The 14,895-nt window shown below is 36.1% G+C and overlaps 1 protein-coding gene across 1 annotated transcript in view; it reads right to left on the bottom strand.

Annotated features, from left to right (window-relative positions):
• LOC114334564 (venom carboxylesterase-6) overlaps positions 1-14,895 on the bottom strand; it is a 675,899-nt gene that overhangs the window by 545,014 nt on the left and 115,990 nt on the right. Inside the window, exon 10 of the mRNA XM_050643822.1 lies at positions 12,534-12,675. Within this exon, the coding sequence (XP_050499779.1) occupies positions 12,534-12,675 (142 nt within the window). The remainder of the gene's footprint in view (positions 1-12,533; positions 12,676-14,895) is intronic.

Here is a 14,895-nt window from a genome sequence, read left to right on the forward strand (position 1 = left end):
TCTCTTAAAGCTAAACTTAACAAAGTATCTGAGCAAATAGCGCAATAGGCGTTAAAGGCTTCAACTGGGCCATACAAAGAGTCTTTGACACACAAATTTTTCTTAATGAAAGTTGAAATGTTTATATAGTATTCGCGAAATTGTAAACTCTTCAACAGCACCACTTTATGGGATATTATGCTCTGGTCCGCTTCTATAAGTTGAATGACATCGTTTTCCCATAAAAAATATTCGACTCCAAATTTCTCAATGGTTACTAACTTTACATTCTCCATCACCAATTGTCGTAGTGTGTAGAAATCACCGCACTTTAATTCGATGGGGTCATACTCATCGGCAAAGGTAGGTAGGTCTGCTTGGAAAAAATCAACCAGTCTTTCTGTAAACCACTTAATTATGGTTGCCCACTCGTTTGTGCGTAAACTGATTTTGTTACAAGTACCATGACGATACAGCATGATGGATGGTGAAAAATCTCGAGCTGGAGATAATCCAATTTTGATGTTGAAAGAGCTCATTGGATAGGTAGATTCTAATAAATAATATGGTTCATTTGTGGCGGCTTCTTCAAATTTTGCCAATACTCGATCTAATTCAGCATCAGGACTGGGTGGTTGACTGTCATCATCAACATATTCTACACTAAATGATTGACTATCGTAGCCGCTATCTTGAGAACACATGGTGCTGTAACTGAATATGCCGCTGTCAGGAGAACTCATCAGGTCTGTTGGAACTACGTATACAGGTTCGTTGTTGAGAGAATTTATACTGTTCTCTTCCCCCACTCTTGCGGTTAATCCTTTCCAAAAATGTATTGCTACGCGGTGTATCGAAATATAGATCCTTAAACTACATCTGAACTATTGATCCAACTGTTGTGTTTGCTATCCAGTCCTAGCCATTTAGCATACATCTTGGTGGCTTTTCGTCTAAGTACTTTTTCAGCCAAGTAAATGTTGGGATTTTTCGTTCTCTGCAATTCCTCTTCGTAAAACCCACCGCTAATCGGCGCACCTTGCATGTCTTCGAGCAAGTAAGTTATAGGATTCGTTATCTTCACTTGTACAATTCTAAATAATTCTGTAGTCCAATTGGGTGTGTAGACCTTTTCAAAGAAATGTTTTGCCTGTGATACACGTACTGATCCATGTAAACTGAAATACTTGTACAACTTTGCTTTCAACGTTCTAATAACTCTTTCACAAATGGCAGCCTTCTTAATAACAGAATGCACAGGCGATCACCAAGGAGCACCTAAGACGTAAAGACGTCTACAGAGACATGTTAACAGACGATCACAAAAGAGTACCTGAAACATTGAGATGCCATCAGAGACACGCTAACATATGACTACACAGGGTACCTGAGACATTGAGATGCCATCAGAGACACGCTAACATATAACTACACAGGGTACCTGAGACGTATATAGACATCATCAGAGACACGCTAACAGATGACTACACAGGGTACCTGAGACATTGAGATGCCATCAGAGACACGCTAACATATAACTACACAGGGTACCTGAAACATTCAGATGCCATCAGAGACACGCTAACATATGACTACACAGGGTACCTGAGACATTGAGATGCCATCAGAGACACGCTAACATAAGACACATATGGCTACACAGGATACCTAAGACGTCATCAGAGACACGCTAACATATGACTACACAGGGTACCTGAGACGTATATAGACATCATCAGAGACACGCTAACATAAGACACATATGACTACACAGGGTACCTGAGACATTGAGATGCCATCAGAGACACGCTAACATATAACTACACAGGGTACCTGAAACATTCAGATGCCATCAGAGACACGCTAACAGAGGTATCCATACAAGCATTTAAAGTTGAGGCTTCAGTTACCATCATGTCTTCAAGTAGTGTAGTTCAAGTAAAAAAACTCGCAGCAATTGTGAGAGAAAAGTACAAAGCTCTTAGAAGAATGCAAGCAGATGAAAAAGAACTTCTACAGTCAACGTTTAAACCAATAACTACTCCTCTTAAAGAAATAACTAATTATATGAATGAAAATGTCTCTAAACCAGATCTCAACGAAGATGACTCACAAACTAATCAACCATCACAGACAAGTGAGGTCGACTCTCTACATACGCTAACATCGTACAACCCTTATTTAGAAACATATACGCAAGATTTAGGGAATACTGACCAGATATTCGGTCCCACGTTTAACTGGGAGATGGGAGAATGGACGATTGGTAATAAAATAATTGAGTTCGGTAAAGATAACATTCAAATAGATTCGCACATTTTTAAAGCTACACCTGGCCTGTACGAACTGATCTTCGCGAAAGAACCTACACAATATACTCTAGACGATCAAAAAATTTACAAAACTCTTCTGGACTTATCAGAAGTACATAAGGATGGACGAGGGCACCTACGTCACCAATCTCGCACAACAAAATACGAAAAAATTATTAAGCCAATGTATCTAGGAAAAAGAAGAAGACAGGTCTTACATGGTACCGCAAAAAATGTCGAACCCGACGCAGAAAATACATCAGACATACAACAACAGTGTAAAAGAAGATATATATCACAGAAGGGACAAGATGCAAAGAACATGCAGATAAAAGGTTCAAAGATAAACCGTGATGATGTTCCCTCCAGACCTCTTGAAACACGGGATCGTGATATAGCAAATAAGCAGGTACTTAACGAACTGCAAGAAATATGGTTTCAGTATAACAAATATGGCGATCCGAACATGCTTGTGAAAGGGCTTAAAATTCTTTCAAAAGCCGATGTTTTAACCGGAAAAGAAGCATCTGAAATTATAGACGAACTGAGGTACCTCAATATTATTCAATAAAAACATACGCATACGTAAAAACAATAAACAATAAAAAAAATTTATAGAACTGCCGAGAAATTTCAGATTTTAAGTTCATTTTTCCAAATAGCAGATAAGCCGTATGATAAGCGGGCTGATAGAATACGAGACACCATTGTTTAACCGCTATGCCGTTAGATCCATGGATGAAAATTTTAAAATAAATTGGCTAGGGCATATAGTATTGTTAATTACTAACTTTACCAGTGTACTAGTATGAAATAATTGAAATAAAAATAATAAAAATAACGCATACTGTTTTCATTTACTGACCGTGCGGTTTTTCATATCCTGTTGTTGTTAAAAAATTACGTCTACAATCTTTTCTTATCAGAGGCTTCATCCGGTATACAGGCATTCTTTTGCTTATTTGATTTTATTATTTAAAAAATACTTGCTTCTACTTCTAAATTTTTCAAGAACATTCATTTTCTGTCTACGATTTGGACAATTGTATACATGAATGGACAGTATACACTAGAATTTGTCATTAGGTTCGTATTTCTACTTCAAGTCCATTGTGAACGCTGGCTATTAACATGGTAATGCTTATGGTGCTTCAGAATAGTTCTTCCTCTTCGTGAGCACATTTGACAGCATCCAGGCCTCCATATTTCCAGATAAATTTTTCCATAGAGATATAATGTATATTAGTATAAGAGTAGTAAGAATTTGTTGTTTTTAGTCATAAATAATGAGCGTGGAGTTGAGTTGAAGCAAGCGAGGAGGTCGCACGTATTTTATGTGACTCGGCGGTAAACAACTCGAAACTTCGGGCTTTACCACGAAATCCATTTAGATATGTGATGTAAATTGATTTAAAAGTGATTTAGGATTGATTTAGGATTATTTAGTGTTGTGAATGTTGTTTTGTGTACAAAGGACACAGAAGGATTTTGATTTAACATTTTGCGAGCGGTAAGTGATTTTTTAAATAGTAATGGTTTTATAAATTTGACCTAGTTGAAATCGGTGTCAAATTCCTCGTGCATAAACAATTTGAATTAAACCTTTACTGTAAATAGCAAATTGATTGCAAAACATATATTTATTTTATAAATAAAAACAAACAACATTCAGATAGAAATAGGAATACCAGTAAAATACAGTCAAACAATTAATTATAATAGTAATTGAAATTAAGATGACTGACAGCGGCAGCGACACTTATTTATCAGAGGATGGTAAAAGGAAAGGAAATGAATTTGACGGAATCTTTAGTAAGAGCAGAAAAGTATATCGATCTCCCGATACAAAGAATGCTGGAGGTAGAGAGAATGAAATTACGGAACTGATGAAAACGTTAATAACTGATAATAAAAAGAAAGATAAGGAACTAGAGGATATAAAAAACATGGTAGGTGAGTTGGTAGGAGAAATGAAAGAACTCAGAAAAGAGAATAGCGAGTACAAAGAAAAGATTAAACAAATAATTCAAGAAAATGAAAATTTAAAAAAGGAAATAATGAGTATGAAACAAAAAATGGATAAATTAGAGCTAACTTTAGAAATCTGCCAAAAAGAAAGAAAGAAAAATAATTTAATAATGAAGGGTTTGCCAATAAGTACGTCTGATATGGAACAGCTTAAGAATGAAATAGGAAACTTTTTAAATAAAGAGCTACGAATAATGGCAGAGTTAAATAAGGTACAAAAGACCAACGACAATATGTGCATTATTGAGTTTAGTAAGTTTGAAGGCAAACTAAGAGTACTAAAAGCAAAAAGTAATCTTAGAAGTTATAGACAACACCGCGTATACATTGAATGCGATTTAACACTTAAAGAGATTGATATGCAGAAAAATCTTAGACATATAGCAGCAAAAGAAAAGGCAAATGGCAAAAGAATAAAAATGGGTTACGGTTTTATCGTTATTGAAGACACCAAATGGAGATGGAACCATAGTACGAATAATATAGAAATAGTCAGAGATAATGTAGCAGCAACTGGTTTAAAAAACTACTAGTTAATGCAAATTCGAGGATGGATATGGATACGAACATGGCACAGATTATGGACATGAGAGAATATAACAAAATCGATGTGAGTCTTGACAAAAATATGCAAAAACTAAACCGTAAAAATACAGACAATGAAAGAACTATGAATGCAAAAAATGAAAAACAAAATAAGTATTGGAAAATTGGGTTGTGGAATATACAAAGTCTAAATGGTAAAGAAGAGGAACTTATTGATGAGTTTGAAAACACAAAAATGGATTTTTTAGCATTAACTGAAACAAAGAGAAAAGGTAGTGGATGTATTAAAATGAGAAATGAGCACTACATGATTTTTGGAGGTGTTAATGGGTCAGAACGTGCGAGGGCAGGAGTTGCCCTAATGGTTCACAGAAATGAGCATAAAAATATCACTAGATGGAAAAATATTTCGGAAAGACTCCTTAGAATAGATATGAGTAAAAACGAGAAGACAACAATTATTGTTGGGTATGGACCATCGGAAAATGAAGCCAAGGAACTCAAAGATAGCTTCTGGGAACAATTGCAGGACGAAATGGACCAAATAAATCATAAGGTCATAATACTAGGCGATTTTAATGGGCGAGTGGGGTCAAGCAATGAATATGACTACCCTTTAAGACCATATGGAGAAATGGTCAGGAATAATAATGGACAAAGAGTCATCGAGTTTTGCATCATGAATGATATGCAAGTTAGTAACACATTTTTTCAACACAAGGAGATTCATAAATACACACGAGTGATGGATTCGCGGAACGAAAAATCCGTTATTGACCTAGTATTAGTACAGAACAGATACAAAAATGAAATAGCGGACGTGCGTGTTAAAAGAGGCTATGAGATCAGCTCGGATCATTTTCTCGTTGAAACTAAAGTAAAGACAAGGAGAGAACAGGCATTTAATATTAAAAATGAAGAAAATCGCTACGAACAACCAAGTATTAAAGTATACAAACTTCAGTCTGAAAATATTAGGAAAGAATACTGGCGTAAATTAAATGAAGAAATACGAAAAACAAATTGGAAAAATGAGGAGGATATAGAAATATTATGGAACACTTTTAAGGAGCTGGTGTACGCAACTGGGAGTAAAGTATGTGGGGTAACGAAAGGAAGATATCTGAAAGGTACAGCTTGGTGGAATAATGACATAAAATTGGAAGTTTCGAAGAAGAAAAAATTGTGGAAAAAGTATATAAGCAATAAAAGTGAAAGTAATTATCAAGAATATAAGGAACAGAGAATACTGGTTAAAAATAAAATTAAAGAAGCTAAGAATCGACAATGGGAAGAATTTGGAAATAAAATGGAAAGTGATAGTAAGGGGAATGCGAAGTTGCTTTATAGGACTTTAAAAAATCTAAGACAAAAAAAATCAAACGGATTAACAGGTTTAGAGGACAAAGATGGTAACATATTATTAAAAAATGAAGAGATTACCGAAAGATGGCGAGAACATTTTATGGAGTTATTAATGGGAGACAACAACGAAATAGAGAATGACAGGGAGGAGTACAATTTAAATGAACAACAAGATGATGATGACATAACATACGAAGAATACAGGGAAGCAATTTTAAAATTAAAAAATGGCAAGGCTGCAGGACACGATAATATTAAGGCTGAGCTAATTAAATATATGGAAGGAGAAGGATTACAATTACTATGGAAGATCATAAGGAGCTGTTGGCGTACCGGATGCATACCTAGAGATTGGACGCTTGCAACTATTCTACCATTACACAAAAAAGGCGATAAACATAAGTGTTCTAACTATAGAGGAATATCATTGTTGGTAGTTGCTAGTAAAATCTACGAAATAATACTAGAGAAAAAGCTGCGAGAAAAGATCGAGGCCACACTGGATGACAGCCAATGCGGCTTTAGGCCAGGGCGAGGTACAACCGATCTCATATTCACGGTGAGACAGTTATCAGAAAAAGCCCTAGAGCATAACAGTAAGTTGTATCTCTGTTTTGTGGACTTGGAAAAAGCATTTGATCGGACGCCACGTAACAAGATCTGGGAAATATTAAACCGTAGAAATGTGAAACCGAAGTTAATCCAAGCAATAAAGAGTATATATAAATGTACACGTAATAATGTAAGAACGAACAATTGCTCATCTCTTGAATTCTACACAAGGACAGGTGTGAGACAAGGTGGTGTTCTGAGTCCTTTGTTATTTATCACTCTAATGGACGAAATTGCAAAAGAATGCAGGGGTAAGGTAAAAAGAACTAGGGTTCGGGTGTATAAACTTCAACAAGTTTGCGTGTCAGAGTTGATATATGCCGATGACCTGGTTATTGTGGCAAAATCAGAAAAAGACTTGCAAGTAAATGTGAATGTTTGGAATGAAGCCTTTAAGAAATTTGGGATGAGAATAAATATTGAAAAAACAGAAGCTTTAGTAATATCGAAAACACAAGAAAATATAAATGTTAAGTTGAATAATGAGACCATTACACAAGTTGAGGACTTCAAGTATCTAAGATCAACAATGAATGGGCAAGGAAATATAGAACCAGAAATAAACAGCAGGGTAATGAGTGCAACAAAATTATACTATGCACTAAATAAAAGTTTTATTAGGAAGAAAGAAGTAAGCCTGAAAACAAAAATGAAAGTATTTCAAACCGTATACGAGCCGGTGCTACTCTACGGTAGTGAAACGTGGACAGTGAACGACAACATCCGTAGTAAAATCCAAGCATGCGAAATGCGATATTTACGTGCGGTATCCGGGGTGACCAGACGTGATCGTATAAGAAATGAAGACATACGTGAAAGGTGCGGTGTTGGAAGGACCTTAGACAGACTTGAAACGAAACAGTTATCGTGGTTCGGACATATGGCGAGAATGAATGAAGGTAGAACTGTAAAGAGGGTATGGAAAGCGGCATCTGACAACAAACGAAGAAGAGGCAGGCCAGCAAGAACGTGGAATGCAAATATTGGAAAGGCTTGCGGAAAAAGAAATATTGGGTGGAGAGAAGCAGAAAGACTAGCTACCGACCGAAAGGCATGGAGACGTCTCATTTCTCCACTTACCTCGACACCGTAAGGTACAAGAGGACGGCTTAAGTAAAGTAAGTAAATAATGAGCGTATCACACGTGGTCAGCCATTATCGTAATATACGTGAAAAGACCTTTCTACTAGTATGTATCTCCACAGGGAGAAGAAGAGGCTGCAAATGACAAGACGGCGTTGAAGTTAGCAAAACTTTTGTATTAATAAAAACAAAAAATGTATTAGGTGGTCACCAAAAAGAGTATCTACGTAAATGTATCTATAAGATTGACTGTTTTTTAATATCGCCCATTGAAACATTGGGAAATCGAAAAAATTTTAAAATATAATATTTTAGCGGTAATCAATGAAGCCAGCCCGCTAAGATAACAATTTGCTGTTTTTGTTAAACCATTTTGCGATCATCTTATGGCAATAAATTCTACTGTTACAGGGGTGATAATAAAAGTTATACAATGGAAATATTATGTTGATTCAGAGAAAAAATATATCAGGGTTCATTAAGTAAATTATGAGAGGTTAATGAAAAGGTGGTTTGTTTTATCACTGTATTTTAAACTAAGTGCTATTTACTTCGTTTAGTGTATCGATATCTCGAAGGGTGTAGAAGTGAAATCATCAAACCTTCCTATTTAAAGAATTTGGTTGAGCTTCGTTGTATTAACATGCTGATCTGGTCTTCTTATGCGACTACCGGGAATGGGTATAGGTCCGCAAAATTGAGTGAGTTAGTATTTGCTGGAGATCAAACTGCGATAAGAGATTTTTCTATGCTGATGGGTTTGTTTTAACGTCAATAAATAAGCATTTACAGTTCAACCACGTTATGGCAATGTAGCATGTATCTTTGGAACGGATAATCAGAAATCAATGTATGACCCATCACAGTAAAGGATTTTGAATGACAAATTACGTTATGATGTCTGTTTTAACAACATGTTATGTATAAGGCCTTTTTGGTACCATAAAAGTACATTTTGTATCAATATAGTACATTGAGAATTTGTCGTTTTTTGTTGTTTTCCGCCATAAATAATAACCGTAACACACTTGGTCAGTGATTTTCTTAATATGTATGAAAAGACCTTTCTAATGATATATTGCACGGAGCACTTGGTGCAAAATTGAGCGAATTAGGATTTGCTGGAGATCAAACTGCGATAAGAGATTTTTCTATGCTGATGGGTTTGTTTTAACGTCAATAAATAAGCATTTGCAGTTCAACCACGTTATGGCAATGTAGCATGTATCTTTGGAACGGATAATCAGAAATCACTGTGTGACCCATCAAATTAAAGGATTTTGAATGATGAATTACGTTATGATGTCTGCTTTAACACCATGTCATGTATAACGCCTTTTTGGCATTCTATTTTATATTATTCGCATTATATGTCAAATCTTATCATGTAGCACCTCAAATTACAGGATTTTGAATGACGAATTACGTTATGATGTCTGTTTTAACAACATGTTATGTATAAGGCCTCTTTTACCCTCTATCTTATATTATTCGCATTATATGTAGAATCTTATCATGTAGCACCTCAAATTACAGGATTTTGAATGACAAATTACGTTATGATATCTGTTTTAACAGCATGTTATGTATAAGGTCTCTTTGGCACTCTATCATATGCTTTATGTGATTATATATAAATTGATGACGTGCTTTTTCTTTACGACAATACTGTTAGATATGTCTTTATACATGAACAAAAGTTTTTTCGTCTATATTCTACCTAGGTATACTCTAAGTGTATATAATTTTTTTTCTCAATATATCTGATACATAATACCTTTAAATATGGTCCTCCTTTTGGAGTATAAAAAGGACGGTCGACTTTTAACCCGCACGGATGCATGCCTATGTACCTTTACGAAGGGAATTGTACATAAACCTATAAGCTGATCGTAATCCATATCTGCAAAGTATGTTGTCAGCTTGGGTTAGTATATACAGTGCATTCCGTATGTTTTATAAACATGATCAGGGGAAATTGTTGTCTGATGGCTATTAAAGAACCGTCTATGGCCCTCATATATTCTTATCGCAGATGTTTAATATCAAACTGTAAAATTAATACTACCCACTTGCCGTAGATAAAATATTGTATGCAACTATTCAGTAATTTACATAAAAATAATACGCATTTTTCCGAAAAGACTTGTACATGAAATGTTTGCTGGTTTGGTCACAGCGTAAGAATGGTATATGTTCATTGTAGGAATGTATGATTGGAGGGAGATCGAGGATGTTTGTTGGTCATACTGTAAAAATGGTATACGTTCTTCTAGATGCCTTGGGCATAGTTACATGTGGCAGCCGACAGGTGGCGATTTGTATGACGAGATTATCAACTGTGGTAGGATGTTTGATGGTTTGGTCATACTGTAAGAATGGTATACGTTCTTATAGATGGCTTCGACATAGTTAAAAGTCTTACCTGGTAATGGGTATGATAAGAGAACTGTAATAGACGTGGAATCCCCATTAAGTTGACATGTCAAATAGCTCCAATAGCAACAAATATATCACCGTTTTGGCAGTGTTGTCATGTTTCTCCTTTCCTTCAACGTCTGTTACGCTACAATCAATAGCAACGAAGATATGATATAGTGCCGTTTTGGCATTGCTGACATCTTTGTTTTTATGTTAACCTATTCAATACCCCCTCTTTTTTCCAACAATACCATATTCACAAAAATTGGACTAATAGACACGAAGATATGATATAGATGTACTTCACCCCAGAATGGTCCATTGTCATGCTCTTCATCCCAGAATGGTCCATTGTCATGTACTTCACCCCAGAATGGTCCATTGCCATGATGATGATGATGATTATATTGCATTTTTATACATGTTAAGCATGGCCCATTGTTATGTACTTCACCCTAGAATGGCCCATTGTCATGATCTTCATCCCAGAATGGTCCATTGTCATGATGATGATTATACATGTTAAGCATGGCCCATTGTTATGTACTTCACCCTAGAATGGCCCATTGTCATGATCTTCATCCCAGAATGGTCCATTGTCATGATGATGATTATACATGTTAAGCATGGCCCATTGTTATGTACTTCACCCTAGAATGGTCCATTGACATGATCTTCATCCCAGAATGGTCCATTGTCATGATGATGATGATTATATTGCATTTTTATACATGTTCAGAATGGTCCATTGCCTCTTGCCTTATCACAATCTTCCTACGACCGTCTGGTCATTGTTAGCCGCTTCTTTCTTCAACGTATGATGCCAAGGACCCTGATGGATGCCCCCGATGGTCGAGAATCGGTATGCTGGACCATGATGAGCGGGAATCGGTATGCCGATTCTGGGGGATCATGATGAGCGGGAATCGGTATGCCGATTCTGGATCATGATGAGCGGGAATCGGTATGTCGATTCTGGATCATGATGAGCGGGAATCGGTATGCCGATTCTGGATCATGATGAGCGGGATTCGGCCTACCATGGCTCACGATGTTGCGCCTCCACCACGAAGTGAGCGGGAGTCGGCGCGAGCGGGATTCGGCCTACCATGTTTCCCACGTGAGCGGGAGTCGGCCCCATATAACTACTACTGGAGCCCCTAATGTCGCCGGCGATACATCAATGCAGCAGTAACTAGACTCCTAACAACCATCCAACACCTGTAGGCCTGGTGGCCAGAACATCCACGTCGCCAGAGCCCGTTGCAGAACAACAGCAAGACACCAAGAACCCGCAGACAGATACCAAGTGCCATCGATAAGTATAATCTCTGATCTGTAAAGTTTCGGTAAGGTCTTGTAAATTATTTTTTTTGATACTTTAATTATGTCTTTTATGAAAAATAAACATGATTAGTTAAATATTATTGTTTTATTTGCTCCATTCTGCATTTTCATTGTTCATGTTTTTGATTAGGACAAGGTGGACTCACAACTTGGGAGATTGAGCTAGTCTAGGGTAGACGATAGCTATCGTAGTTGATTGAAATATTATTCTCGAATATTATTTCAATTATCTGGGGTAGTTTATCGCCTCAAGCTGACTTACGGTTGTTCGAAGGACACATACTACATCGGTTCTGAATCGGCTCTGACCCCTTCTTGAAATACAGAAAAAAAATTCAGATCGGTTTATATTTTCCACAAACATACACACATATTATTATACACATACAAATATTTTCCTCTTTTTAAATAGAAATTGAATAAAATTTCTGAGCTCGGTAACTTGTGAACGGTATAACCGATTTTCAAAATTAAACATGCGTTGGAAAGGCAATGATCAGTACTATCAGGTGCCGTAAAGGTCGGACATAAATTTTCGAAATTGTTGGGAGTTTTGGGGACGAGAACGAAAAACAGACCCTAAATGGGAAGGACCGTAAAATCCACACCCTTGGACCAAAATGGCTGGTTGACATATGGATGGGCGAGTTTTTTCCTATACTTTAAGATCGGATTCGGCCCAATTCAATCGATCGAATTTAATTCAGTCAGATTTAGAAAATCGAAAATTTCATGTATAATATAGAGTCGCATGTACGGGTGTTGTGCGCCACTGGCGATAAGTGCCGTTCTCTTGGATTTAAAATGTCTTGTTAATTTCATCAACGAAAGTTGATTTACCTGTATTTAGCAAAATTGGTAAGTAGTAGTCTCCATCTTTCACTAGTTAAAACGTCTTCAGGAGGGTAAGTGTCCAAACCGGACCAATTTCCATACGTCCAAAAGTAGTTGTTATCTTCAGAATGTTGTACCTTTTCTGAGCCTAAAAATCGTATTAACTTAGAAATAATAGGTTAACAACAAATTCATTTAAAAATTATCCAAAAATCATTACTTGGGGGTTTTTGAGTCGCTGACGACGAATATGACATCGGAAGAGGTCTACAGAGTACCTGGTACCCAGGATACCTACTGTTTACCTCGTTTTCTGGAGTTTTCGGCAAATTCATTAAAATATTAGTCAAATTAATTACTCGGGGGTTTTGGGGTCTCTGACGACGAAGATGACATCGAAAGTGATCTCCGGAGTACCTGGTGCCCAGGGTACATACTGTTTATCTCGTTACTAATTATTTTTGACTAATGTTTTAATGAATTTGTCGAAAACTTCAGAAGACAAGGTAAACAGTAGGTACCCTATGCACCAGATGATCATTTCCGATGTCATATTCGTCGTCAGAGACCCCAAAAACCCCCCAATAATAAATTTTGACTAATTTTTTAATAAAGTTGCCGAAAACTCAGGAAAACGAGGTAAACAGTAGGTACCCTGGGCACCAGGTATTCCGGAGGTAACTTCTGATGTCATATTCGTCTTTAGCGACCCCAAAAACCACCAAGTAATTATTTTTGACTAATTTTTTAATAAATTTTTTGCCAAAAACTATACAAGACGAGGTAAACAGTAGGTACCCTGGGCACCAGGTAATCCGGAAATCACTTTCGACGTCATATTCATTTTTAGCGACCCCATAAACTCTCGAGTAACTAAAGTGAACTCATTTCCGCTGATAATTGACGAGTTCTGAATTTTTTTATTGTCTGTTTAAGATGCACTTTAAGAATACATTTTTTGTATGCAGTTCTTCAATATTATAGCATGGCTCGGGGTCACAAAGTTTCCTGGCGCATTCGCGAATCGAATGCAAAAATAATTATTAAGATCCGCCTTGTCGTTTTTTTTTAGGAGGTTAGGCCGATTTTAGTGCTTTATTGTTTCGCCTACCCGTATGTAAGTACTGGTCTGTTTATCTTGTTGAAGACAGGTATTTTGGTTTTTCTGGATATTTGTTTTTTATTTGAAAATTTGTTATTAATTGCGTGGAATATTTTAGACGTTTTGTCAATCCTTTCTTCTATATCTTTGTGTTGTTTTCCTTTGTTTTCCACTGTTACTTCCGGTTTACCTGTTCTATTGGTTCTGCATTGATTTGTATGTTTAATACGGGTTGTTCTTGTGCTATTAACATAATCGTGGTTTTGCGTATGTTTATTTTCATCCCATGCCTATTTAATAACTCATTCCATGTTTGTAAATTATTTCTCAGATCTTCTTTTATCTGCCATAACAACTACATCATCAGCATTTGCACATTTTGATATTCCGACTCTTTCTAGGTTTCGGTAGCCCACATGTAGTTTTTTTAAATTGTGGTATGCATGCTTTCATTATTTCGTCCATGAAGATGTTAAAGATGAGTGTTTGTAGGACTCATGAACTCATGACCCCTCCTTGTCTTAAGCCTTCAGATGTTTTAAATTATTGCGATTTCATATTTTTATGCATTATATAATTCGTGTTCCTTCTATATAAAATTTTGATGACTTCTATTTGAAGATTTCTATAATAATATTATAAATGATCCATTTCAATGTTTATAAATAAATATAATAAGATTATACATATAGCGGTTGCGGGGGATATACCGATGAATGTGACGATTTATCGTGTTGCTGTGCTGAACATAGGCCTAACTTTGGAGTTCTTAGGATGTGTAGCTCTCTTCCGGTTTCCAAAATAAGTTTTCTCTGTTCTAAAATTCTTCAAGCGAATTGGATTTTGCAAAATGTATTTTATAGAAGCAAATTACAGCAAAATGATAACTAATTTTAAGTATTTTATGTATTTTTTATGTCTTGTTATCGCTTTATTTCATTAAGAAGTTATTCCTTTCTTAACCACATTCCAGTACATATTCTCTCCCGCTTATTGTTCGGTATTGACTTTCTTTTTTTTTTTTAACGGCACATAAAAACTATATTCCACAACAAAGCAATTTAAACATATATGTTTGTTTTTTTATTCGTGTAAATGTTTAGCCTTATTGCATACTGCCTTGCACAGTTGTCGTACGGGGGTTGGCGCAAAATCTTGGTCCAATGCTATTTAAATGCATTCACTTTTTTCGAATCCTGAGTAAACTAAAAACGTTTTTGAAAAATTTTTTTATTTTTTTTCGGCACTGTAACTTATTAAAATAAA

Source organism: Diabrotica virgifera, chromosome 2 (assembly GCF_917563875.1).
Source record: "Diabrotica virgifera virgifera chromosome 2, PGI_DIABVI_V3a".
In the NCBI taxonomy this organism is placed as follows: domain Eukaryota; kingdom Metazoa; phylum Arthropoda; class Insecta; order Coleoptera; family Chrysomelidae; genus Diabrotica; species Diabrotica virgifera.